Genomic DNA, 25,167 nt, shown 5'->3' on the forward strand with positions numbered 1-25,167 from the left:
ACCCCGAGAAATGTTTTTCTGACCTTTTTACAATGTTCTGTATAACTATATTTAAAAAGTTCCAGGAAACTCATGGTCAGCCAAATACTGTAACCTGGAGCCACCTTTACAAAGGAGGCCAACTCCTGCAAAAGTGGTCAACGAAGACCCTGCCACCTGCAACTTTGTAAATGTTAATCGATCAGAAATACCCCAGCTGTACCCCCCACTTACTTGTGTTTTTTTTTTTTTTTCCTGCATAAGTGTCTGTAATGTTGCACCACCCCGGGGCACTTTGTCAAGGGCTTCTTGACTCTATGTTTCCTCTTTTGCAAAATGCCATTTTTGCCTTGATAAAATTCTTATTTTTACTTTTAAACAGACTTGCAGTTTTTTCACTACAACAAAATCTAAATTTTTAAGGTCTTGCTTAAATCCTCTTTTTTTGCATGAAGCTTTTTCAGAGAAATATCTTTTGTTATATCATTAATTATTTTCTATTTCATCCCTTTGGTAATTATTTATGTTTTATAACATAACATAACATCTATATTACTATTTATTATGTTGTATCTCTCATCTCATTGTCTAGTTCAGGGATGCCTACCTTGTCTTCTCAATTAGATATTGGGCACTGTGAGAACAAAATGGCCTTCTTATTTTTCTTGGCAGTGATGCTGGGCAGTGCTGCTCAGATATACTCAATAAGCCTACTTAGGACAAGTGTTGTTATGAGCAGCTTTCATGGTTATGGATCCTTTTTAAAGGCAGATTCTGCCTCTAAGAGTCATTTAAAACTTCTCTGAAGGAAAATTTTGCAGATGTCATACTGTACCTTGACGACTTTCAAAATGCCTTCATTAGTTTGTGGGTCTGTTTGAATATCGAACCAATTTCCATAATTTCCAGAGAGAATTAAGTATTCTGCCAACCAATTATCAGTGCCTTCTTCATCCAGATCAATTGCTTGCAATCGTATCAGTTCTGAATTTAAACAATTTTCTTCAATACTTGCTGAGTACTGAAATGACATAGATAATTTTATGATCGATGAATTTGCAAAAGAGGAAAGATACTTTTAATACATAGTTATTATTTAAATTACCAAAAACAAACTATGTCTATGATTTTTATGCTGTTATTAAATACCATACGTTTAGTAAGAAGTATAAGAAAAAAATTCTTTTAAGGTAATAACACTCATTTTCATGTGCTGTGTGTGAAATTGAGGTCAAAATTGGCATTTTGTTTCATTTCTTGGTTATTTTAAAATTTTCTTTAATTACCATCTCCTTTTAGATAAAAGGTTGGACTTTTTCTATAAAGAGGCAGATAGTAAGATATATTAGGCTTTCTAGGCCAGAGAGGCCCTGTCCCAGTTGTAACTCTTCAACTCTACTGCTATAGCAGGAAAATAGCCATAGGCAACAATGTAAGAAAATAAAAAGCAACCTGTAAGAAATAAGCTTGACTGCAGTCCAACAAAACTTTTTTTTTTTTTTTTTTAATTTTTTAAAATTTTACTAAAACAGGTGGCAGGCCTGATACGGCCTGTGGTCAGCAGTTTGCTGACCCCCTGTTTTTATGCTTCTCTATGCCTAAAGATGAAAATGGAAGTTGAGAATGTTGCTGGAATTAATTTACCAAATTATCAGGTGTATAAAAATGCATCAATGTTGTTACATTATTCTTAGAGTTATATCAACAAATTTCCACAGATTTGTGAGTAGATCTGAAGTAGACAGTTCATGGTTTTCACAGAAAAGTTTTGTGTGGAATAATGGCTCAAAGACAAACAAGCAGTATTAAGGTATGCTACTATAAATAAGAAATTCCGAAGGTTTATACAGCAAAGCTGAATATTTCCATACCTGTAAAAGAATCAGGTCCAGAAACTAGCAGGAAAGCAAATTGACTATTTCCACTTATAAAAATGCATTATAGGAGAAGAACTTACTGAAGTTTTCTCTAAACTGGGGAAATTATCGTTGACGTCTAAAACCTTGATCCTACAGTCACACTCGGAAGATAGTCCGTCTGTAGCTCCATCTCGATCTGATCCCCTCACAAGTAGATTATACATACTGTGTTGCTTCATTAAGATAAAAAAGAGTTGTAAGACTTAGGTCTTGTCTTGAATAAAATATGGAACATTCTAATACTTTTATTTTGTATACACAACAAACAAAATCTGTGTAAATGGGCTTTAATTTTCATTTAAAAATAACAGTTGCATTATTTTTCCTTCCCTCCTTCACATTGAGCTAAGGACATACATGGGTCATTTCATTCTCAGCTTTTCAAAATTGGGTCCTTTACTTCTCATCATTCATTTGCAGAAGGTTTTACCTCTCTGTCAAGAAAGCTGGACATCGTGCGGACTTCTCCAGTGTGCCTGTTCAGAACAAACATTGGTGCACCTGCAGGCTCCTGAGAGATGATCTTGTAGGCAATTTTAGAATTCAGATGATCATCTTCATCTGCATCTGTGGCACTTAACTTTACTACCAGTGTGTCTAGAATGAAGACAGAGGTAGAGAATGTTTGGGGCTGTGTTAGAATTCATTTAGCAAATCAGGCATAGAAAGGAAGAATGATCGGACTTCTCGCGAATTCTCTGTGTTCTAGTTTTCCATGAGAATACATTATCGTAACTTCCAGCTAAAAAAAAAATAATTGTGGCTTGCTCTTTAAAAATGCATTACAATTTATGATGTGTTTGCATTCCTTAATCACTTAATCCTTGTATCCCTATGAAAGACATTATACAAGTATCATCCTCACATTCACATGGTGAATTAGTAGCAAAAAGTAGCGATTTTTAGTATGTGAAAAAGAAAGTTCAACAGACTTTCTGTATCAACATAAAGCTGAAGAAACCAAATTTATCAGTTTGTTTTTGCCACAAAAAATTTTTTTTAAGTGCTTAAATAAGAAAGCTTAATAAAATTCAGTGTTGCGATTGTTTTTTGAACATCTGTATTCTTTATTGTCACTCATCCAGAAAGCTTTGGAGAATAACAACATTTTACCCAACAGCATAAATACATAATTATTGAAAAGAAGATTTGTCCGTAGCAATATAGAAAAGTTCTTAATTACTTATAGAAACAAAACAAAACAAAAAAAGGGCAGCCTAGGCAAATCCCTAAGGACACCAATCTGCAGGACAAGTTTTCCAGAATTGACAGGTATCTGATGTTCTTTTGCTTCCTAGCCAGGCTCCAAAGTGAAAAATCCCAGCACAGAGAACCAGGAACCAAAAAAAGAAAAAAACAAACTTGTTGCTGTTGAGTCAGTTCCTACTCATTGCAACCGTAGAGGACAGAGTAGAACTGCCCTGGAGGGTTTCCAAGAAGCAGCTGGTGGATTTGAACTGCTGGCCTTTTGGTTAGCAGCCAAGCTCTTAACCACTAAGCCAAGAAAGAAAGGGTATAACACAGAGAAGGAGTACAGTTCTACTTACTTGCATCACTGTTTTCTTCGATACTGGCTGTGTATACATTTTGTGTAAATACTGGTGGATTGTCATTTATGTCCATAACTTTGACTCTAAGCTCAAGAGGACTTTCTAAATCTTCACCTCGTGAATTCAGAGCCCGGCAGTAGATCTGTGGGAAATTAGAAAAAACTGTCTCTCAACCAAAGGGAATCAAGTAACATGCTTGAAAATATATAAGGGAGTGTTCAAGTTTCCTATGAACCCAACCATACTACAAAAAATCATTGCCATCCAGTCAATTCCCACTCATAGCAACCCTGTAAGACAGAGTAGAACTTCTCCATAGGGTTTCCAAGGAGTGCTTGGTGGATGGGAGCTGCCGACCTTTTGGTTAGCAGCTGAACTCTTAACCACTACGCCACCAGGGTTTCCAACTGTATTCCAGTCTGGAAATTTAAATATCATCAAGGCATTCAATGACATGCACGTGCAACACATCAGAGGTCCTAAAGTACAAACTCTTACGTTTTCACATTCGTTTCATTCCTTCAGCCCTTTATTTGGTTTCAGTCTACCATGTTTTATCAAAAATAAGCAATTGTTATGAGGTGATTTTTTTTTTAAAAGGGAATAAAAATAATATGAACAAATTAAAACATACTGCTGTAACTTACCAAAAAAATTGGAGTTATCTCTCTGTCTACCACTGAAGTGATGTTAATTTCTCCAGTTCGAGGATTAATGGTGAACACTCCATAAGGTGGTCGATCAATTCCCACCCCAGAGATGCGATATGTAATCTTCTGGTTCACTTCACAGTCTGACCGAATCTATAAGGAAAATGGCTGAGATTGTAATCTGATTTGGAGCAGATCAAGAACTTCAGAGTGTAGTGGAATGACTTGGTAGGAATGGACCTGGTAGCCAGGTGAACTTTAGATTGAAACCAGGCACCATGACTTAGTTCTGTGTGAACTTGGAAAATTCACTTAACTTCACCAAGCTCCAGTTTATAATGGTGATGATACCACCTATATGGTCATTATAAGTCAGAATCGACTGTACAGCAATGGGTTATCTCATAGACTTGCTGTGGGGGAATGTATGGGGTAACACGTATACAGCCCAGCCCGATTCCTGGCATATGCAACATACGTACTTGATGCTAGATTTGTTATTATTAACACATTGTTCGATCCTTTGATTTTCTTTGCATAGAGAGAAAAAGTTTGACAAGAAATTATAGCCATTACTGTTTTTATAAAAAAGATCATGTCATATTAATAAGTACCATTGGTGGATAACTTAAGAAACCCAGAAAAGAAATACAGTGTTTAGAGGTATTGGTAATATTTTTATAAATTGAAACCCATTGTATTGCTCTACCAAATAGATTATATGACAAGTAGTCTGCCATACAGATTTTGTTTTAATAGTTTATATCCATTGTCCATACATTTAAACTAATACATTTCAAATTTTAAAATCTCACCTATATATCAAATATGAGAACATTTAGTAAGATACTAGGATTTGTTACTTGAGCATGCACATTTAAATAAAGACAGCTAAAAATCCAGCTGTCACTGTTGTTAGGTACCATCCAGTAGATTCTAACTCCTAGGGATCTCATGTGACAGAGTAGAACTGCCCCATAGGGTCCTCTAGGCTGTAATCTTTACAGGAGCAGGTCGCCAGGTCTTTCTCCTGTGGAGCTTCTGGGTGGGTTCAAACTGCCAACTTTTCTATTAGCAGCCGAGTGCTTAACTGCTGTGCCACCAGGGCTCCTAAACTTCATTCTAATTGAAAGATCATTTTAATATAGACAAAAGCCCAGGAAACCGCCCCAAATAAATATTAAAAATAGAATAAGCAATATAAGTGGGATAACATAAAGCTGTAACCTTGAGTTGACTGGAAACAGTAGCAATTTAAAAAAATTCAAAATATTTGAAACCTTCTGAGAGAGAATAAATCTGTGTTCTTGGGCTGAGATCAAATCTGTAACTTCATTGCTGATACTACATTTCTTTTATTGTGGTAAATACGTATGTAACAAAGTATTTGGGACTTCAACAATCTCCACATGTACAGTTCAGTGACATTAATTATGTTCATCATGTTGTTTAATCATCACCTTTGTTACCAAATTATTAATACTTACTGTATTTTTAAGTTATAAGGAAGGAAATCTAGTAGATCACACTCGTATGGAAAAAGACGCTGCTGCTATCACTAGTGATCCAAAGCCAAGGCACCCTGAAAGAGCTGGTGGAGCTGGAAATGTGGATCTCAAACTTCATGGATCAGTTTATTACATATTCTTCCCTTAACTCTGCTTGTGCCCTGGTGGCACGGTGGTTAAGAGCTCAGCTGCTAACCCAAAGGTCAGCAGTTTGACTCCACCAGCCGCTCCTGGGAAACCATATGGGACAGTTGTACTTTGTCCTATAGGGTCACTATGAGTTGACAGCAATGGGTTTGGTTTTGGTTTTCTTTATTAGTGGCAATTATTTGTAAAGACCTTTTAAAACTTTCCTACTTTTTGGTTGTAGGCATTTAGTGGGAACTTTGGTCATCATCTTTACTTTCTTGGAATGAATTAATTAAATGCCGGGAAGCCTTGACTTTCCAGAGAAATAGTCTGCAGATATCACTACATGCATAAGTTTCCTATAACATGCATGTGATGATGAGTAGAACTGAAATAGATGGACAAAGCAAAGTTGTGTTAGAGATCCATGTCTCTCTGTTTCAGGATCGATTGCCAAGGACCCTCCCCTCTGTAGCTGCTCCCAGAACATGACAATCAAACCAGTGCCTCAGCAATGTGACCAATGACTGCATGCAACTCGGCTTTCTAAATCACCATAGAGTAGTGAAGGCTGCAAATCCTTGACATGTTGGAGGGCTTTACTCTCCTGCAAAAGCATTTGTTATCAGCACAGGATACTCTCTCTTGCTTGTTTCATCACTTACTCTGGCAATCGGATTCCTCTTTGAGTTGTCTTCTCCTTCTCTACAGGCTGCAGCAAACTTGATCCACTCCCGCTTTTGTCTTCTGACAGTCTGCCATTTTGTAGTGCCATTTTCCATGTCTAATTCTTTCACCTTAAGAAAAAGTGGTTCAAATTTCTTACAGTCTTAGAAAAATTTTACTTATAGTAGATAATCCTATTAATTTAACATTGTAAGAAGTGTCCAGAAGGAACAATGGCTTTGAACTTGAACAAAGAAACTTTTTACTAATCCACAACTGAAGGTAGATACAGCTTGGTCACTCCCAACTAGCTACTTCTTTTGGAATTGTCTCCTTTCTATCTGATTCTAGTGAGACAAATTTCATTAGCTGTATGTAGAACTCATAATGTGTTTTCCTGTAGAGTTTGTTGTATTCTTTTTTAAAGGTATCTTCACCTGATAGAGGCCTTGCCTACCTTACCTGTCATGAGCTCTGACTAGACTTTACAGTCTCCAGAGTTTAAAATATTGCTGGTGTTCCGCGTGAGTGTATTCTGTACAAAACAAAAGTTGTGTTGGTGAGTTGTGCTCACCTAAAAGTGGGAAGGGATTTTGCTCTTCTGTTGATAAGGACACACTGAGGCTAAGCACCCAAATGTATTATTACAGGACGAGAAGAATATTATTAACTGACTTGATGATAGCTGCAATAATCCCACAAACATCAATTAGGCTTCTCAATGTTGAACATTTGTATCTCTGCTGTCTATATGTTTTTTCCATTGTTGGTTTATGCTGCTATTTTTGGTGGAAGTTTAGGAAATTTTCACTATTAAAGAGTTTAGAAATGTTACTACATGTATAGACGTGTGTGTGTGTGTGTGTGTGTGTTTGTAGGTGTTGATGTATTTATCAAGTACATCAACAAACTTATTTAAACTAAGCCTTCATTGAACTGCCACTTTGGCAGAAGCAGATGTTCCTTGTGAATGGAGCCTATCCTTTCAAGAACCAAAGCATTTATATTTTGCCTCTTTTTGATATGTTTCTGAAAGGTACCACACATTCCCTACTTTTGTCGATTATAATAGTAATTTTATTTTTTCCAAATGATTTAAGACCATCGTAATGAAGATTTCACTACTATCATAAAATTAAGCCCTGACAGAGATACAGAGGACAGTAGGTTTATTTTCTGATCCCACTCAGACTGGAACCAGATTCTCTGTTCTATTTAGCTATGACTACATGTTTTTTAATTTTGCATCTTTTTCTCAAGGATAGATCATCAATTGTCTTTCTTGCTACTGTAAGAAATCCTCTTCCTTTCCATTGTAAACCTTTACCTTGCTTCTTTTGCTTTTCTATAGGTTGGGAAGCATGTAAGCAAACTGCTAGGATAGTTTGCTAAGTAGGAGTTACTAAGACATTGAGCTGTGACAAACTATGCTATAAAAGCATGGGAATTTGGGGGTATGGGTTTTACTATTGCTATTTTACTTCGGTGGAGGTCATTTCTCTTACATTTATCTAGATGACTATGGTTACAAAAATTCTGATTCTTGATACATGATGAATTACAAAATTAACTTTTAATTTTTAAATTGAGAAAGTAGTTTATTATACATTACCTCAACAATAAATTCACTGTTTACTTCCACCACCACCTGTTATAGAAAGCACAACATCAGCATACGTTTGCATAATTCAAAGGGAGCAATGTGCAAACATTGACAATGTTATTTATTCATTTCTTAAATGCACATTTTGCTAATTTTATAGAAAATATGTGGGTAATAAAAAATTAATAATACAGACATTTGCCCTACAGATGCTTTTAAACTGTTACAGAAGATGGACACACAATTCTAGAGCAAGGCAGGCTGGGATAAATACTAAAACAGAGGCATCAATGGATTCAATGGAAGGAAAGAGCAGACAATTCGAACAACCAAAGTTAATTTTGGGAGGCCTCCTAAGAGAGTAGGGATTTGGGAGGACTCTATAGGAAGAGTCTGTTTTGATAGAAGGAATTGCTACAGAAGGAAATTCCAGCCAGAATAAAGCATGAATACAGGTGTAAGTTTCAGAAGATATATCAGGAGTAGTAAATAATCACATTACCTGGAAGGTAGAGGAAATAGTGAGGAACCATGGAGAGAAAGTTTGGAATGTCAGATCATGAAGTGCCTTGTATATGAGGCTAAGAAGTTTGGACTTTATTGGGTAGACTTGGTGTGTCAGATACATTGTTTTTTAAACCTGTCATTGATATGAAGGAAAGATTACAAGGGAAGAGCACTCAAAGTTGAGAAACTTAGGAATTTGCAATTGCTTAGGTAAGACATTGTTGGAACCTGAACATGGGTTCCGAAGTGGCCCTGGAAAAAGAGAACGGAGACATTACAAATGAATTGATACGCCATATGGATGGTAGGAGGAGCCCTGATGACTCCTGGTGCAGTGGTTAAGAGCTTGGCTGCTAACCAAAAGGGCAGAGGTTTGAGTCCAACAGCAGCTTCTTAGAAACCCTATGGAGCAGTTCTACTCTGTCCCATAGGGTTGCTATGGGTTGGAACCGACTTGATGGCAATGGGTTTTAGGATACAAGAGGAGAAAAAACGAGATGAATCTGGAGATTCAAGCTCGGCTTTCTGGGAGACTGGAAGGTCTATCAATGGAATAATGATGACTTAAGTTTGTTTTACTTCAAATGTGCTTCTAAAATTTGGGATAGATATAAAAGCTGAAGAGGTGGAATTTATCCAAACAGGACAGCTATTTGAAGTAGAAGGAAATGGCGATAGTAAATGTTAAAATTTAAGAAGAGAAATTAAAAGGCTAGAACACAGAAACTTGTGGAAAATGCATACATTTAGGTAGGGTAGAGAAGGCATCTAAAAGCAAGGGCTCTGATAGACTGAGATTATAGAGAGGCGGAGGGACCAGGGCTATGGGTGCAGAGCAGATTCTGTCAGTGGGAGAAGGGTAAGAAGTGGGGAAAGGGTAAGAAACGGAGGTGGTGGTAGTGGTGGTGGTAATTGTAGCTGTAGTGGTAGTTGTGGCAGAGGTTGGTAATCAAGCTGAGTTCAGAAAGAAGAGATTAGGTAAGGTGATGGCCAGAAAGGAGACAGAATGAGTGGAGTATAGTGGTAAGAAGTGTGATAAAGAGGGAAGCTTTAATTGTTTAAGTGTAGTAGCCAGATCAAGGAGAATGGGAACTGAGAAGATCCTGGCGTCTTAAAGCAGGCAGCCATTGTTAACTTCTGTGAGTGGCATAAGCCAAATTACAGGAGTCAAATAACGTATTGTTTTTGAAGAAGCAGAAATAGTTATCTTGGATTACAATTTCAACAACCTAGGAGGTAAAAGGAATGTGAGAGCTATGATGGGATCAGCAGCCCTGGTGGCGCAGTCGTTAAGCTCTTGGCCACTAACAGAAACATTGGCAGTTGGAACCCACCATCTGCTCTGCGAGAGAAAGATGTGACTGTCTGCGTCCAGCCTTGGAAACCCTATGGGGCAGTCTTACTCTGTCTTATACGGTGGCTCTGAGTCAGAGTCAACTCTACAGCAGTGGGTATGATACAGATCAAGGGGTTAACTGTATCAAGGCATATTTCCTTAGGTTGAGAAACCACGTCAAATAATCAATTTACAAGTGGAGGAAAGAGGGTTTATGAAGAAAAAGAGACAGAGGAAGACGAAGGGAAAAAGGGAGGGCAGAAAGAGGAAAAAAAAAAAACATAATTAAAGAAAAATATGTTTAAGAGAAATCAGGAATGGCTGAATCAAAAGTACAGGTAAAAGAAAAAGAGGGAGACCTGATAATGAAGAAGATTGTTTCTTGTTCTGCACAGGAGCAGGTTGTTCACAAGAATCTCCTTCTCCTCATCTTCAGCTTTGCACATTTCTTTTTTCCCCTTTTCACCTCTCTTCCTCTGCTCTCTGTCTTTGTTATTCTCTTCCACTTGTTCCACTCTCCCCTTCCCCCACTTTGCCTTAGGCCTGTCAGAGAATTCTAGGTAGCGTCATTATGTTGCTCACCCACCCACGACCTGTGAGGACAAGCGTAGCTGCAGAACCTCACAGCTATAATCAACCCAATAACCTGATTTTAACTTGAAAGCAGTGATAGTGAGTCCTAGCTGGAGTTTCAGAGAAAGTGGCAGGTAATTTCCACTCTTTAGTGGGATGCGTTCTCATCCTGATTTCTGCCTGTTTATAGGAAGTCTGCAAGGTTATTATTACATTTACACAGTGTTAAAACTGCAACTTGAAAGTGGACCTAAATCACCATTCTCCTGATCATTTTGTTGATCCAGCACCTGGAGCTTCTCTTGCCTCATCTTTGATTCACCTGATGTTATTTTACTCATCTGCTATGATTTTGCTTGTGCTTTGGCCTCATGTACTGGTGGCCCTGGTTCTGGATAAATACAAAGGCTTGTCTTGGTTATACTCCTAATACTCTCTTATAAAAAATAGAGGCCTTCAAAAGGTTTTGCTCATGTAACCCTGAAAAAAATTTTTTGGAAAAACTGTACTTCCTCCATTTTCTTATAGCGATATCTTAAAAATGTCATCATAAATATAAGTAGGTACAGAGGATGAAATTTAAGAATACTGTAAGTGTTGATATTTTCAAATAAAACTGTTGCATCTTTTTTTTTTTTTTAAACTGTGGCTGATGGAATCTAAATACCACAGTCATTTGATGCCTGGTGCACCCCATTAAAAAAAAAAAAGAGTAAGCTCTTCTGTAACAATTCGGAGTTTTATTTCACTCCTATTTTTTTTTGAACTCCTATGTTCTATTTCCATTCAATAAGCCATTTTCTCCATAGGTTCCTCCTGCTGGAATATATTTTTAAGCTTTAAATACATTTTAATGCTTTTATTGGGCAGTGTACCAAACTTCTCTGCAACAAAAATATGCACATGAGTAGAAATTTTATTAAAATTTCTGTAATTGCAAGACTCTAAATGTTAAAAAAAAATTTCTTCTGTATTGAATTAGCTTTACAGTTTTAATTACCATGCCAAAACCAAAAAACCTAGTGCCGTAGAGTCAATTGCGACTCATAGCGACCCTATAGGACAGAGTAGAACTGCCCCATAGAGTTTCCAAGGAGTGCCTGGCAGATTCGAACTGCCGACCCTCTGGTTAGCAGCTGTAGCACTTAGCCACTATGCCAACAGGGTTTCCATTACCATACAATTGATTAAACAACATGCAAATTTTGAACTTTTGATAAGAATTTTTAAATATAGAAAGGAAAATTTTATTGGAAATGCATTTGGAAGAGATGGGTGAAGCTTTTTAAAATGTTAATTTGTGATAAATATTAGCCATTGCTAGAATTTAACAAGTTTCAGCATCAATCCTGTTTTGTTTCTAAGTTCTGAGAAATCTTGTTCACACATATAGGTAGATGGTATTGGAGGATTTCTTTTTTAGTAGCAGAATCATTCAATTCTTTAAACTTATTCTGAGTTACATATACCAAATTTGTGGAGTATTCAATCATTAAAAATTAATTTTAATGACATATTAGCTGACAACTCTGTTAGGTCCTTCTTAAATTTTTTGAAAACAAATGATTGGAAACTACCTGACTTGCAAAAGAATTTGTTACCCAAGCTTTAGAGTTAATTCTCTCTGTGATACCAATGTGGTTATTTTGAATCTCTCTTAGTTCAGTGTCCCAGACACTTTACTATCCATTACAGTGCAGCATCGTATATCTGCCATGGGTGAGAGATGTGACTTTTTTTTTCTTTAAATGGGAGTTGGGAGAGGGGAACCAGCTTGATACCTCAGGTGTGGGTGCATTCTTGGCAGATTGACTTACAGAAAGAATATACATATATATACACACACACAAACATACGTTGTTGTTGTGTGTGTCAAGTTGGTACCGAACCATAGTGACCCTACAGGACAGAGTAGAACTGCCCCATACAGCAGGACCAAAAGGTCAGCAGTTCGGATCCACCAGCTGCTCCTTGGAAACGCTATGGGGCAGCTCTACTCTGTCCTGTAGGGTCTGTATGAGTCAGAACCGAATAGATGGCACCTAACAATAACAACATATAACAACATATATATATATAATGAAAACCCTGACAGTGTAGTGGTTAAGTGCTACAGATGCTAACCAAAATGTTGGCAGTTCGAATCCACCAGGCGCTCCTTGGAAAATGTATAGGGCAGTTCTACTCTGTCCCATAGGGTCACAATGAGTCAGAAGCGACTCCATTGCAGTGGGTTTTGGGTTTTAGGGACATATATGTATATACTGGGAATTTGGAAAATGATTCCTTTAAAACTATGTTTGCTCGTACTCTTTGAAGTACTCATGTATCTCAGGGATCTGAGTGCCCTAGTTTGAAGACATTTGATATAGTAGCAGTTAAACTGGTCTGCAGTTTCTTCAATTGGTGTACATTTCTCAGTCAAATAATTCATCTCCCAAAAGGGATGTGTAGGCCTAAATTATAATTCGGTTGGCAAAAGGCAGTGTGATTGAGAGAAAAATACTTTAGACTTGGAGGCAGAAGAACTGAGCTTGAGTCTTGGTTCTGTTGTTTACTACCTGCTTGACCTTGGACAAATCCCCCAGCCTCTCTCTGTTTCAGGTTCTGACCTAAGTAGAATAATAAATGTGAAAATGACAGACACAGTGGATGCTCAGTGTATTCATAAAGGGATAGGGACAGGAAAGAATTTTCTTCTGTGCTTTACAGGATGTGTCCCTAGTACCCCTGACATAAAACAGTACTGTCGTTGCTGTTGGTTGCTGTCGAGTCAGTTCCCGCTCATGGCAACCCCACGTGTGCAGAGTAGAACTGCTCCATAGGGTTTTCAAGGCAGATTGCCAAGCCTGTCTTCCGAGGCACCTCTGGGTGGGTTCAAGCCGCCAATCTTTCCATTAGTAGTAGAGCACTTAACCATTTGCATCATCCAGGAACTTAAAAAAGTACTCATCAGTCATTTTTGAAGAATTGAAATTAGCCACAATCAGCTAGATTAGTCTTTAGCTTATAGGGATAAAGAAAGTGTGTTAATTTCTTTTTATGCTGTTCATGGCCTCTCTATAAAACTCAGCTCAACTGAAAGGCAGCAGTGATCCAAGATAACCCCAAGAATCCTTGAGTATAAGCTCTTTTTCATCCTTTTGCTGTCCTTAACACTTTTTTTTTTTGATCAGGGCAGTTTGTACTGTTAGATCAACAGAACTTTGTTATCTCCAGAACTTATATTGTGCTCCCATGGTTCACTTCTGATAGTTCCGCCTCCAGCTCCACTGCTTTGACTGATGAGGGCAACAGCAGCCAGACCCTCCAAGCTGCTTCACTTTACATGCAGGTCTCCCTGAAGGAACACAGTAGGTAGATAGAGTGGTTTTCTTTTCTACATGACTCTCAGGATCAAAGAAATAAAAAATACTGCCAGGAGCCGCCTCACTTTCCAGGAAACACTTTTGAATGGGTGTTTCTGAAGAAACCCAACCTTCCCCCAAATGGTAGAAAGTAGCCCAACTGCATAGATCTCACTTAAGCTTTGAAGAATATTTATGGGCTCCTGGAAATTTGTTGCCTATGAAAGTCACATTTTTAGATCATATGTGAGCCGCGCATCACCCCGTGATGTGCCTTGGCCTAAGAGCCTAGCTGGAAGACAGCCACACAGAATGGAAGTGGCTGAACAAGTCACCATAATGGTGGAGTACTAGAAACGGGGAGTTAGAGAAACCTGCTTTTGTGGGAGCAAACATAACCTGGAGAGATGTGGTATCCTGAACGTATTACAGGCTCTACAGGCCTACTTGATGGGCCTGTCTTCCTTTTTTATTTGGGTATCATTACAATAAATTACATTAAGTGAAGTAACTGAAATGGGACTTTTTCTGGCAATATGAAAGTGCCCAAGAAACTAAAATGTATGCATCTGTGCCAATTGCTGAGAATACAGTGAAGACTAAGACATTGTCCCTGCCCAGAACAAGCTTAGGTTTTAAAAGAGAGAGGCAAACAGGTAAACTAAAAAAGATATTGAGATGTTAGAGACATTGAGGAAACCCTGGTGGCTAGTGGTTAAATGCTATGGCTGCTGACCAAAAGTGGGCAGTTCAAATCCACCGGGCTCTCCTTGGAAACTCTGTGGGTCAGTTCTACTCCATCCTATAGGGTCACTATGAGCTGGAATCGACTTGACGGCAACGGGTTTGGTTTTGGTTTTACAGACATTGTAAAAGAAGCGTGTATACGGTACCAAACCCATTGCCGCAGAGTTGATTCTGACTTATGGCAGAGTAGCTTTGCCGCATAATGTTTCCAAGGAGCAGCTGGTGGATTCAAACTGCCGAACTTTTGGTTAGCAGGCAACCTCTTAACTGCTGCGCCACCAGGGCTCCAGTATAAGGTACAGCATTGGCCCAAAAGGGGAGGAGTTAGTTCTGACACAGTGGAAAGAGCTTTGGATATGCAGTATTGGGTTCAAATCTGACCTGTGCCATTTATGGACTCATTTATCCCCTGTAAGTTTTTTTTTTTTGTAAAGTGGGGATAATTCTATTTACCTATCAGGATTTTTGTGATATAGGGGAAGTAACTTTGTTTAACGTAAATTTTTTTGCTAGGGTAAGGTGCTGGATTGGGAATGCAATAACAGACAGAAGTCCAGAGGACCAACTCTTTCATTCTCTCAATTTTAAACTCTCCAGCTCATTTTTAAAAAAACAATATTTTATTATGCTGTAGGTGAAAGTCTACATAGCAAATTAGGTTTCCCTTTAAAATTTTTTATACACTGGTTATAGTTTTTACAATGTGTCAGTATTCTCATTATTTCCATTCTGTTTGTTCTGTTTGCATTGATCTAGCTTCCCTTCCCCTCCTTGCCTTCTCATCTTTCCTTTGGGGTAATTGTAGATGCTTTGGTATTTACTTGTTTAAGGGAGCACATTTTTCATTGGTGATATTGTTTATTTTACAAGCCGAACTATTGTTTGGCTGAAAGATGACCTACAGAATAGTTTCAAATCCAAGTTCAAAGGTTATCTAAGGGCTATAGTCTCGGGGGTTCCTCTAGTCTGTATTGGTCCAGTAAGTATGGCCTTTTTTTAAGGAAATCGAGCTTGTTCTACATTTTTCTCCGATTCTATCCAGGACCTTCTATTGTGCCCCTGCTCAGAAAGGTCAGTAGTGGTAGCTTGGCACCATCTAGTTCTTCTGGTCTCAGGTTAGAGAAGGTTGTGATTCATGTGGGCTGTTACACCTGTGGACCAGTTTCGTCTTTTAGCCTTTGATTACCTTCATTGTTTTTTGCTCCATACAAGAAAAGACCAATAGTTGTCTCTTAGATGGCCGCTCACAGGCTTTTAACACCCCAGACACTACTCACCAATCTAGGATGTAGAACATTATCTTTGTGAACTATGTTGTGCCAATTGACTAAGGTGTCCCCCAAGACTACGGTCCCAAGCTTTTAACCTAGTTTAACGAATCCCACGAGTTGTTTGGATATGTCTAGGAAGCCTCTGTAACTGTGCCCCTTTTGTGTTTTGTTATGTATGTGGATATACATGCAGCTCACACAAATATGTGTATACATATGCCTACAGATACATCTATACATGCATATGCAGTTTACTCAAGTATACCTTTCTCTACCCATGTTTGCGTCTATATCTACCCACGTAACCACATACATATTTTTTTGGTTGTTTTTAGTGTTGCTGCAAAATTGTATATAACATTTACCAAAATTTTCCCTTTTTCTCTTGTACTTAGTGTCTTTATTTACCTTGGTCAAGTTGAGCTGACTTCACCTATATTTGGTCTTGTCTTTCACATTATCAAAAGTCTTAAGTGTCTTACTATGTACTATCTAGAAAGTGATTACCCCTTCTTCTTCCTCCCACCCTTGGTAACCATCAAAGAACTTTCCTTTCTGTGTGTATATCTATTCTCAATTTTTTATAATAGTGGTATCGTACAATATTTGTCTTTTTGTGATTAACTTATTGAGCTCAGCATAATGTTCTCCAGATTCATCCAGGTTAAAAGATGTTCTGTGAACTCCTCCTTATTCTTTAAAGTTGTGTAGTGTTCCATGTGTATAGGTACCACAGTTTGCTTATCCATTCATCTGTCGATGGACATTTAGGTTGTTTCTATCTTTTTGTTGTTGTAAATAGTGCAGCAATGAACATAGGTGCGCATACGTCTATTCAAGCCACTGCTCTTCTATCTCTAGGATATATACCTAGAAGTGGGATTGTTGGATCATGAGGTATTTGTATTTCTAGGTTTTTTAGGAAGCACCATATGGTCTTCAATTGTGGTTGTACCATTTTACAATCCCACCTGCGATGTATAGAGGGCCAATCCCCCACAGCCTTGCCAGCATTTGTTGTTTCTGCTTTTTTTTTTTCTTTAATCAACGACATTTTTTTGTGGGGGCTAGATGATATCTTATTGTAGTTTTGACTTGCACCTCTCTAAGGGCTAATGATCATGAGCATCTTTTCATGTATTTGTGGGCTGCCTGAGTGTCCTCTTTGGTGAAGTGTCTGCTCATTTCCCTTGCGCATTTTTTAATTGGATTGTTTGTCTTTTTGTTGTTGAGTTGTTGAAGTTTTCTATATATTTTAGAAATTAGATCCTATCAGATACGTTGTTGCCAAAGATCTTTTTTTTCCCCCCAGTCTGCAGGTTCTGTTTTTACTCTCTTGGTAAAGTCTTTTGATAAGCATGAGTATTTAATTTTCAGGAAGTCCCAGTTACCTGTTGGAGCCCTGGTGGTGCAGTGGCTAAGAGCTATGGCTACTAACCCAAAGGTCAGCAGTTCAAATCCACCAGCTGCTCATTGGAAACCCTATAGTGCAGTTCTACTCTGTTCTGTAGGGTCGTTATGAGTTGGGACTGACTCAACAGCAGAGGGTTTGGTTTTTAGTTTAGTTACTTATTTTGTCTTCTGTCATTTGTGCATTTTTAGTTTTGTTTGATAGACTATTTATGCTGAAAATTAGGTACCTTAGTTTTGACCCTATGTTATGTTCCAGGGACTTTATAGTTTTAACTTTAACATTTAGGTCTTTGATCCATTTTGAGTTAATTTTTATGCATGGTATGAGGTATGGATCCTATTTCATTTTTCTGCATATGGATGTCTACTTTTGTCAGCACCATTTGTTAAAGAGACTGTTTTTTCCCCATTGAATGGACTTTGGCCTTTTGTCAAAGATCAGCTGCCTGTAGATGGATGGATTGACTTCTGGGTTCTCAATTCTGTTGCCTTGGTCTATGTGTCTGTCATTGAACCAGTATCAGGCTGTTATGATTACCATGGCTGTGTAGTAAATTTTCGGATTGGGAAGTGTGAGACCTCCTACTTTGTTCTTCTTCAGTATTGCTTTAACTATTCAAGACCTCCTTCCTTTCCATATAAAGTTGGATTAGTTTTTCCATTTCATTAAAGAATGTTATTGGGATTTTGATTGAGATTGCTTTTGGTAGTATTGACATTTTCACTATGTTAAGTCTTCTAATCCAGCAGCATGGAATGTTTTTCCATTTATGTAGATCTCTTTTAGTTTCTCACAGCAGTGTTTTATAGCTTTCCTTGTATAAGTCTTTTATGCCCCTAGTTAGGTTTATTCTGAGGTATTTTATCCTTTATGGGGCTACTGTAAATGGTAATGTTTTCTTGATTTCCTTTTTAAGTCCTCCTTGTTAGTGTAGAGGAACCCAACTGATTTTTGTGTGTTGATCTTGTAACCTACCATTTTGCTAAATCCTTCTGTTAGCTTCAGTAACTTTCTTGTGGAGTCTCTGGGATTTTCTACGTATATGATCATGTCATCTATGAATAAGGATAGTTTTACTTCTTTCTTTCAAGTCTAGATTCCTTTTATTTCCCTTTCTTGCATTGTTGCTCTAGCTAGGACTTCCAGCACAGTATTGAATAGGACTGGTGATAAAGGGCATCCTTGTCTCGTTCTTGTTCCCAAGGGGAATGCTCTCAATCTTTCTCTGTTGAGAATAATGTCAGCTCTTGGTTTTGCCCTTAACTGTGTTAAGGAATTTCCCTTCTATTCCTATTTTGCTGAGAGTTTTTATCAGGAAAGGGTATTGGATTTTATCAAGTTTTTTCTTTTGTGTGTGTGTGTCCATTGAGATGATCATGTGATTCTTTTCCTTTGTTTTATTTATGTGGTGAATTACGTTGACTGATTTTCTAATGCTGAACCATCCTTGCATTCATGGCATGAATCACACTTGATCATGATGTACTATTTTTTTGATATGCTGTTGAATTATGTTGGCCAGAATTTTGTTGAGAATTTTTGCATCTATATTCATGAGGGATATTGGTCTGTAATTTTCTTTTTTAGTGGTGTCTCTGCCTGGTTTTGGTATCGGTTATGCTGGCTTCATAGAATGAATTAGGGAGTATTCCTCCCTTTTCTATATTCTAGAATAGTTTGAGTAGAACTGGTGTCAACTCTTCTCTGAATGTGTGGTAGAATTCTCCAGTGAAGCTCTCTGGGCCTGTGCTTTTTTTGGTTATGGGTTTTTCTTTATGACCTCTTCAGTTTCTTCTTTTGTTATGAGTCTATTCAAATTTTCTACCTATTTGTGTCAGTTTAGTTAGGTAGTATGTTTCTAGACATTTGTCCATTTCTACTAGGTTTTCAAATTTGTTGGAGTACAATTTTTCATAATGTTCCGTTACGATCTTTTTTATCTCAGTTCTGTTGTAATGTCACCCATTTCATTCATTATTTTGGTTACTTTCATCTTCTCATTTTTTCCTTTGTCAGCTTAGCCAGTGGTTTGTTGATTGCATTGATCCTCTCCAAGAAATCAACTTCTAGTCCTGATTCTTTTTATTGTTTTTCTGTTTTCTAATTCATTTATTTCTGCTCTGATCTTTATTATTTCCTGTTTTCTGGTGACTGGGGGCTTTTTTTGCTGGTCCTTTTCAATTTGTTCAAGCTGTAGGGTTAAGCTATTGATTTTGGCTCTTTCTTGCTTTTTGATATGTGCATTTATTGCTATAAATTCCCCTCTGAGCACTGTTTTGGCTGTGTCCCAGAGGTTTTGGTATGTTGTGTTTTCATTCTCATTTGATGCTGGGAATTTTTTCATTTAGTTTATCATTTCTTCTATTAACCAGTAGTTTTTAAGTAAGGTGTTATTCAGTTTTCATGTATTTAATTTTTTCTTTTCTGTTATTGATATCTAGTTTTATAGCATTATGATCAGAGAAGATCTTTTTTTATTATTTTGATGTTTTTTAACTTTGGGGGGCTTGCTTTACAGCCTAAAATATGGTCTGTTCTGGAGAATGATCCATGTGTCCTTGAGAAAAATGTGTACTGTGCTGTTGTTGGGTGGTATTTTCTGTATATGTCTATGAGGTCAAATTTGTTGATTGTGTTATTTAGATCTTCTATGTCTTTGCTGATTTTTTTTTTTGTTTTTTCCTAGTTGTTCTGTCTGGTATCAAAAATGGTGTGTTAAATTCTCCTGCTATTATTGTAAACTGCCTAGTTCTCTTTTAAATTGTGTTAGAATTTGTTTTATGTATTTTGGAGCTCTGTCTTAGGTGCATAAATATTTATTATGGTTATGTCCTCTTGGTGGATTGACCCTTCAATCATTATGTAGTGCCCTTCCTTGTCTCTTATAATGGATTTTGACTTAAAGTCTATTTTATCAAAGATTATTATTGCCACTCCTACTCTCTTTTGGTTACTGTTTGTTTGATGTATTTTTCCTGTCCTTTGATTTTTAAACTATTTATATCTTTATGTCTAAGGTGTGTCTCTTGTAGGCAACATATTGATGGGTTATGTTTTTTTTTGATCCATTCTGCTACTCTCAGTATCTTGACTGGTGCATTTAAACCATTTACATTCAGTGTGATTATCAATAGGTATGAATTTACTGCTGTCTTTTTGTTATCCTTTTTTTTGTGTGTGTGGCGTTAATGGCTTCTTTGTTCTGCTTAAGTTTTTGTGCTAAGTTCTTTTTGTTCATGGATTTTCTTTAGTTTCCTCTATTGTTGATTTTCTGTTTGCTGAATCTTTTCAATTTTTTTCTCCTTTGTTTTGGTGAGTAGATTTATGAATTTTCTTTGTGATTACTCTGAAATTTACCTTTATCTTCCTAAATTTAGAACAGCCTGTTATATCTTAATATCACCTTGACTTTCTTTCCATATGGGAGTTCTATAACTACACCATTTATTGCCTTCTTCTGTTTTGAAGCTGTCCTTGTTTACAGATTGTCATCTCTGATTCTCTGTTTTCAGTTTTGTGGCTTCATTTTGCTTTTGAGAATTCTTTATATTGATTGGTATCTGGGTGATGCTGTTATGTCTTCATCTCAAATTTTCATCTGATGTCATTGGTTCTCTGTCTGGAGGACTCCCTTTAATATTTCTTGTAAAGCTATTCTGGTTTTTACAAATTTCCTTAATTTCTGTTTATCTGGGGATGTCCTGGTTTTGCCATTTTATTTGAAAGACAGTTTTGCTGGATATATGATTCTTGGTTGGTAATTCTTTTCTTTCAGGGTTTTATATATGTTGTCTTCTTGCCTGCATGGTTTCTTTCAAGAAATCACAGCTTAGTCTTATCGGTGCCTCTTTGTAGGTGGTATTTCGTTTTTCACGAGCTGCTTTCAGAATTCTTTCTTTGTCTTTGGTTTTGAAAAGTTTGATTATGGTATGTCTTGGTGAGTTTCTTTTGGAAACTATCCTGTATGGGGTTTGTTGAGCTTCTTGGATGGAAATCTTATATTTCATGATATTAGGGAAATTTTCTGCCAATAAATCTCCCACAATTCTCTTCATGCTTTTTTTTTTTTCTTCTCCTGTTCTGGAATTCCAGTTATGCAAAGTAGTCCTCTTAATAGTGTCCCATCTAACTCTTAGGCTTTCTTCATTTCTCTTCATTCTTTTTTTTAATTCTTTTTCAAACAAATTAGTATCAAGGGATTTGTCCTCTATTTTGCTGATTCTTTCTCCCATTGATTCAGTTCTACTTCTGTGCCCTTCTCTTGAGTTATCTATTTCTGGTATTTTATTGTTAATCTTCTGAATTTCTAGTTGCTGTTTTTATATAGTTTCTAATTGTCTGTTTATCTTGTTGTTTTGTTCTTGTGTTGTTTTCCTGAATTTTTCTAGGGTTTTGTCAGTGTTTTCCTTGATCTCCTGGAAGAGCTTATATATGTCTTTTGAATTCCTTGTCAGGTAGTTCCTTTACCGTTTCTTCCTTAGGGAAGTTCCTGCCCCTTTATTTTGCTCTCATAGTTGAGCCATTTTATGCTGTTTCTTCATGTGATTTGTTATTATCTGCTTTCTCTGAGGCATTAAGTTTAGTGCTAGCGGTTTGTGTGCTCTCTCGAGGTCAGGTCAGGACTTCTGCATGTCAGGTCAAGAGTACTACCCAAATGAATGGGTTATGTCTGCTGTGTGTGGACGAATTGGTGTCTCAGTAGGTGATGATGTATCGAGATTTCAGTCCATGTGCAGATGACCTGCAGGAACTGTTTGGGTGTGAAATGTGTGCTCTTGCAGCTGAGAGGACATTAGATTAAGACACTAGGGTCTCTTGCTCATTGTTTGGCAAGGGTGTAGCTGGTGCCTGTAAGGATGTGACTGGCATTGCTGGTGAGGTGTTTCATCTGTCCACCTGGTCACCTAGGCATGGGTACAAGGAGCCTTCTCAATGCATGCTAGGTTGGGTGCTGGGTTTGCACACTGCTGGTTGGTTAGAGCAAGGGTGCATGGGTCACTGGTCACTGGATGGGTGGCATTGGTGGATCACACCACCAGTTGAGTGGGCAGGGCTGGGCAGGGATGGTCAGAGTGGATGGACATGAACCTCCAGTTGCAGCGGGTGTGATTTGGGGCCAAGGTAGGGGTGTGCTACCAGTCCACAGGTGCACACTCAGAGGGCACACTCCCAGTCCGCTAGAGTGTGGCATGGGAGAGAATATACTGCCAGTCTATGGGCCCCTCGCATGGGTGTCTGGGTGGGGGAGGGGCTGTTGCCAGTCCGTGGGCCCCTGGTGTGATGGCTGGGTGGGGGAGTGAGTACCACCAGCCTGCATGCCCCTGGTGTGGGTGACCGGACAGGGGAGGGGGTGCTGCTGGTCTACAGGCTTCCAACACAGGGGGAAGGCCACAGGTCCGTGAGTGCATGTTGGGAGGCAGATGGGGGGGCACTGCAGGTCTGCAGTCCTCTGGCATGGGGGCCTGGGAGGTGTGGTGAATATGGCAAATGCACTTGACTTTCACTGGATGGGAAGCACTCCTGCCTGGGTCTGGATGTGGGTTTGGGGGCACTCCTGCTTGGTGGCATCAGATGATAGGGGATTCAGCTGGGAACGCTGCTTGCTTTGTCTCAATATGGCCACACTGGGTAGGTCCAGCTGGCAAGGTGCCAATGATCCATAATTCTCTGGGTCCACTGTTTTTGCACAGTTGCTCCTTCCTCTTGGCACTTGGTCCTATTCTTCAGCCTTCCCATTGATACTCAGGGTTCCAAAGTTGTCCTTTACATTCGAGTGACTTGTTTTTTAGAATCTTTGTTGCGAGGGGAACATCATGAGATTTCTAACTATGCCTCCATCTTGGACTGTCCTCCCTCTCTAGCTTATTTTGAAGCTCACTAAGACATTAAAGATACCTATGAACATGTAGGTGGGGAATATGGTGAAGTGACTTGATAAGAAAGATAAGTTAGAAACTAAATACATTCATTTATTCAAAAATTTTCATTGATTAAATATGTGACAGGTACTGTTCTCTGTATGTATGTTCCTACAGATCATGAAAGGTACATTCCAAGGGGGATAATAAGTGTTCAATATTCTATTGTCATCTTACCTTTAGGAAATTGCTGACATTTTTTTGGGCCTTGTTTTCTCTTTTAATATGTGCTCCTACAGAGAATATGATGATTTTATATAAAATATGTGAAATCTAAGTTATTATATGCTCTTAAACAGCAATATTAGAATACCTGTTACTCTCTCACATGCTGACAGTATTTAAAGTATTAGCTACTGAACAAGACTATTTTTCCTCTCTTTTATGTCTTACCTTTTTGAAGTCAGTTTTTGAAGTCATTTGCACACTTAGGAAAACTTATTAATAAGCAGTTTTCTGCTGAATAATACTTATAAAAATAATTGAGTAAAGCAATTGCCATCATCATAGGTATATGGTAGAGATGCCAAGTTCAAGACTAATTATACCACTTTTGTTTATAATTGAAGGTCTATCAAGTAATGGCATTTTAGTTTGTAAGCTTTATAATTTTCTGCATAGAGAGGAAGGAAAGACATTTTTCACGCAAGTAGTATCTGAAGATTTCACTTCAGTCACTCCTTTCACACACCCTGTCATCAGAGCTGCTATCATGAGTGAGGAATTCCAACTGAAAGCCCACTTGAGAAAGGGAAGGAAATATTGCTGCAACTCAAACAACAGTTTCACTACTCTAAAAAGAGCTCCTCCCTGCAATTTCAATTTCTTTAAGTGCTGTCTTGACCCAGCTTTGAGGCCCTGTCTTCAGGCTGGTCTATTTTCCTTTTTGAACAACTGATTAAGCCCACTTTCCAACCACTCTTCTTGTCAAGTTCTTATACCCCTAGGCCACTATGCACCCATTATAATCACCTGGGGCCAGGTACCCAACAGCTAAGGATAGATCCTATGCCTCCTGAGCCCGCAGAATTATTCAAAATGTCCAAACCCTAGGAAACCCTCAAAACCTAGATAGTCCCACTCTACTTGCCATACATAAGCCCTCCCCTGTAATTCCAGCTTGTTGTTATCTTTTCCTCCAGAGCAACCCTCTGTGTAGCCCTGCATCATGGCATGCTGTGCTGGTTTGTTGATTATACGGTGAGTATGATAAACCTTAATGGCCTCCCTGACTCCTCTTTCCCACGTCACATCTGACTTACCATCCCATGAATTTGTTAGAACACTCTCTGGATACTTGAGAACTGGAAAAGTGTCATAAGACTCAGAACCTAAAAGCTCTCTAAAAATAAGATGTGTCTTAAAAAAAAGGAGATGCATCATAGAGTATCGAAAGGCATGAAATATTTTTAGGGCAGGTTTTTTTTTTTTTTTTTTTTTTTGTCCCATGACTCTAAGGTAGATATTATTGACAGAATTGTATTAAAGTTGTAGGTCATGGTCTGGTAATTATACTAGGTAGTTCTTGGGATATAAAACTTTTTTAGGGTAGGTTGCCACTGTGGACTCTGCAGGAGTTTGAAGACATATTTTGTAATTCCTTAGCCATTTATACCAACAAAAAATAATAGAGTTGACATTTGTTTTCATGTAATTTTGCTGTGATGAGGATATCAATAGTTTCTGTAACAAGGAGTACTGAAACCAACCATTTTGCTCTCCAGTATTTTCTGTTTAGTACAAATAAAAAATAAAATCAGATAGGGTGTTATTATTTTTTTCTCCATCAATCTATACTTCTAGAAACTTGCCTGACTATAAAGTAAATAAAAACAAATTTCTGTTCCATATGCCAGACTCAACATTTTTATGTGTAAGAACTAAGTTGTGACTCGGTTGATTCTAAATACATTTTTAAAATTTGATGCCTGTTTTCAACTTATAATGACAATATCTATGTGCTTCTTACTTTCCAAGAATCAGAATATTTAATTGAAGTATTTACATCTTATATGTAGCATGAATGGTCCCATATGTGGACAGGAATTCT

The 25,167-nt window shown here is 37.9% G+C and overlaps 1 protein-coding gene across 1 annotated transcript in view; it reads right to left on the bottom strand.

The window, feature by feature from the left end:
- Nucleotides 1–25,167, bottom strand: part of DSG4 (desmoglein 4) — a 55,137-nt gene that overhangs the window by 24,588 nt on the left and 5,382 nt on the right. Inside the window, exons 2-8 of the mRNA XM_064294628.1 lie at nucleotides 8,014–8,049; nucleotides 6,401–6,532; nucleotides 4,096–4,251; nucleotides 3,446–3,590; nucleotides 2,329–2,495; nucleotides 1,937–2,071; nucleotides 815–1,000 (exon numbers count right to left, since the gene is read on the bottom strand). Coding sequence (XP_064150698.1) covers nucleotides 815–1,000; nucleotides 1,937–2,071; nucleotides 2,329–2,495; nucleotides 3,446–3,590; nucleotides 4,096–4,251; nucleotides 6,401–6,532; nucleotides 8,014–8,049 — 957 coding nt within the window. The remainder of the gene's footprint in view (nucleotides 1–814; nucleotides 1,001–1,936; nucleotides 2,072–2,328; nucleotides 2,496–3,445; nucleotides 3,591–4,095; nucleotides 4,252–6,400; nucleotides 6,533–8,013; nucleotides 8,050–25,167) is intronic.

Source organism: Loxodonta africana, chromosome 11, assembly GCF_030014295.1.
Source record: "Loxodonta africana isolate mLoxAfr1 chromosome 11, mLoxAfr1.hap2, whole genome shotgun sequence".
In the NCBI taxonomy this organism is placed as follows: Eukaryota; Metazoa; Chordata; class Mammalia; order Proboscidea; family Elephantidae; genus Loxodonta; species Loxodonta africana.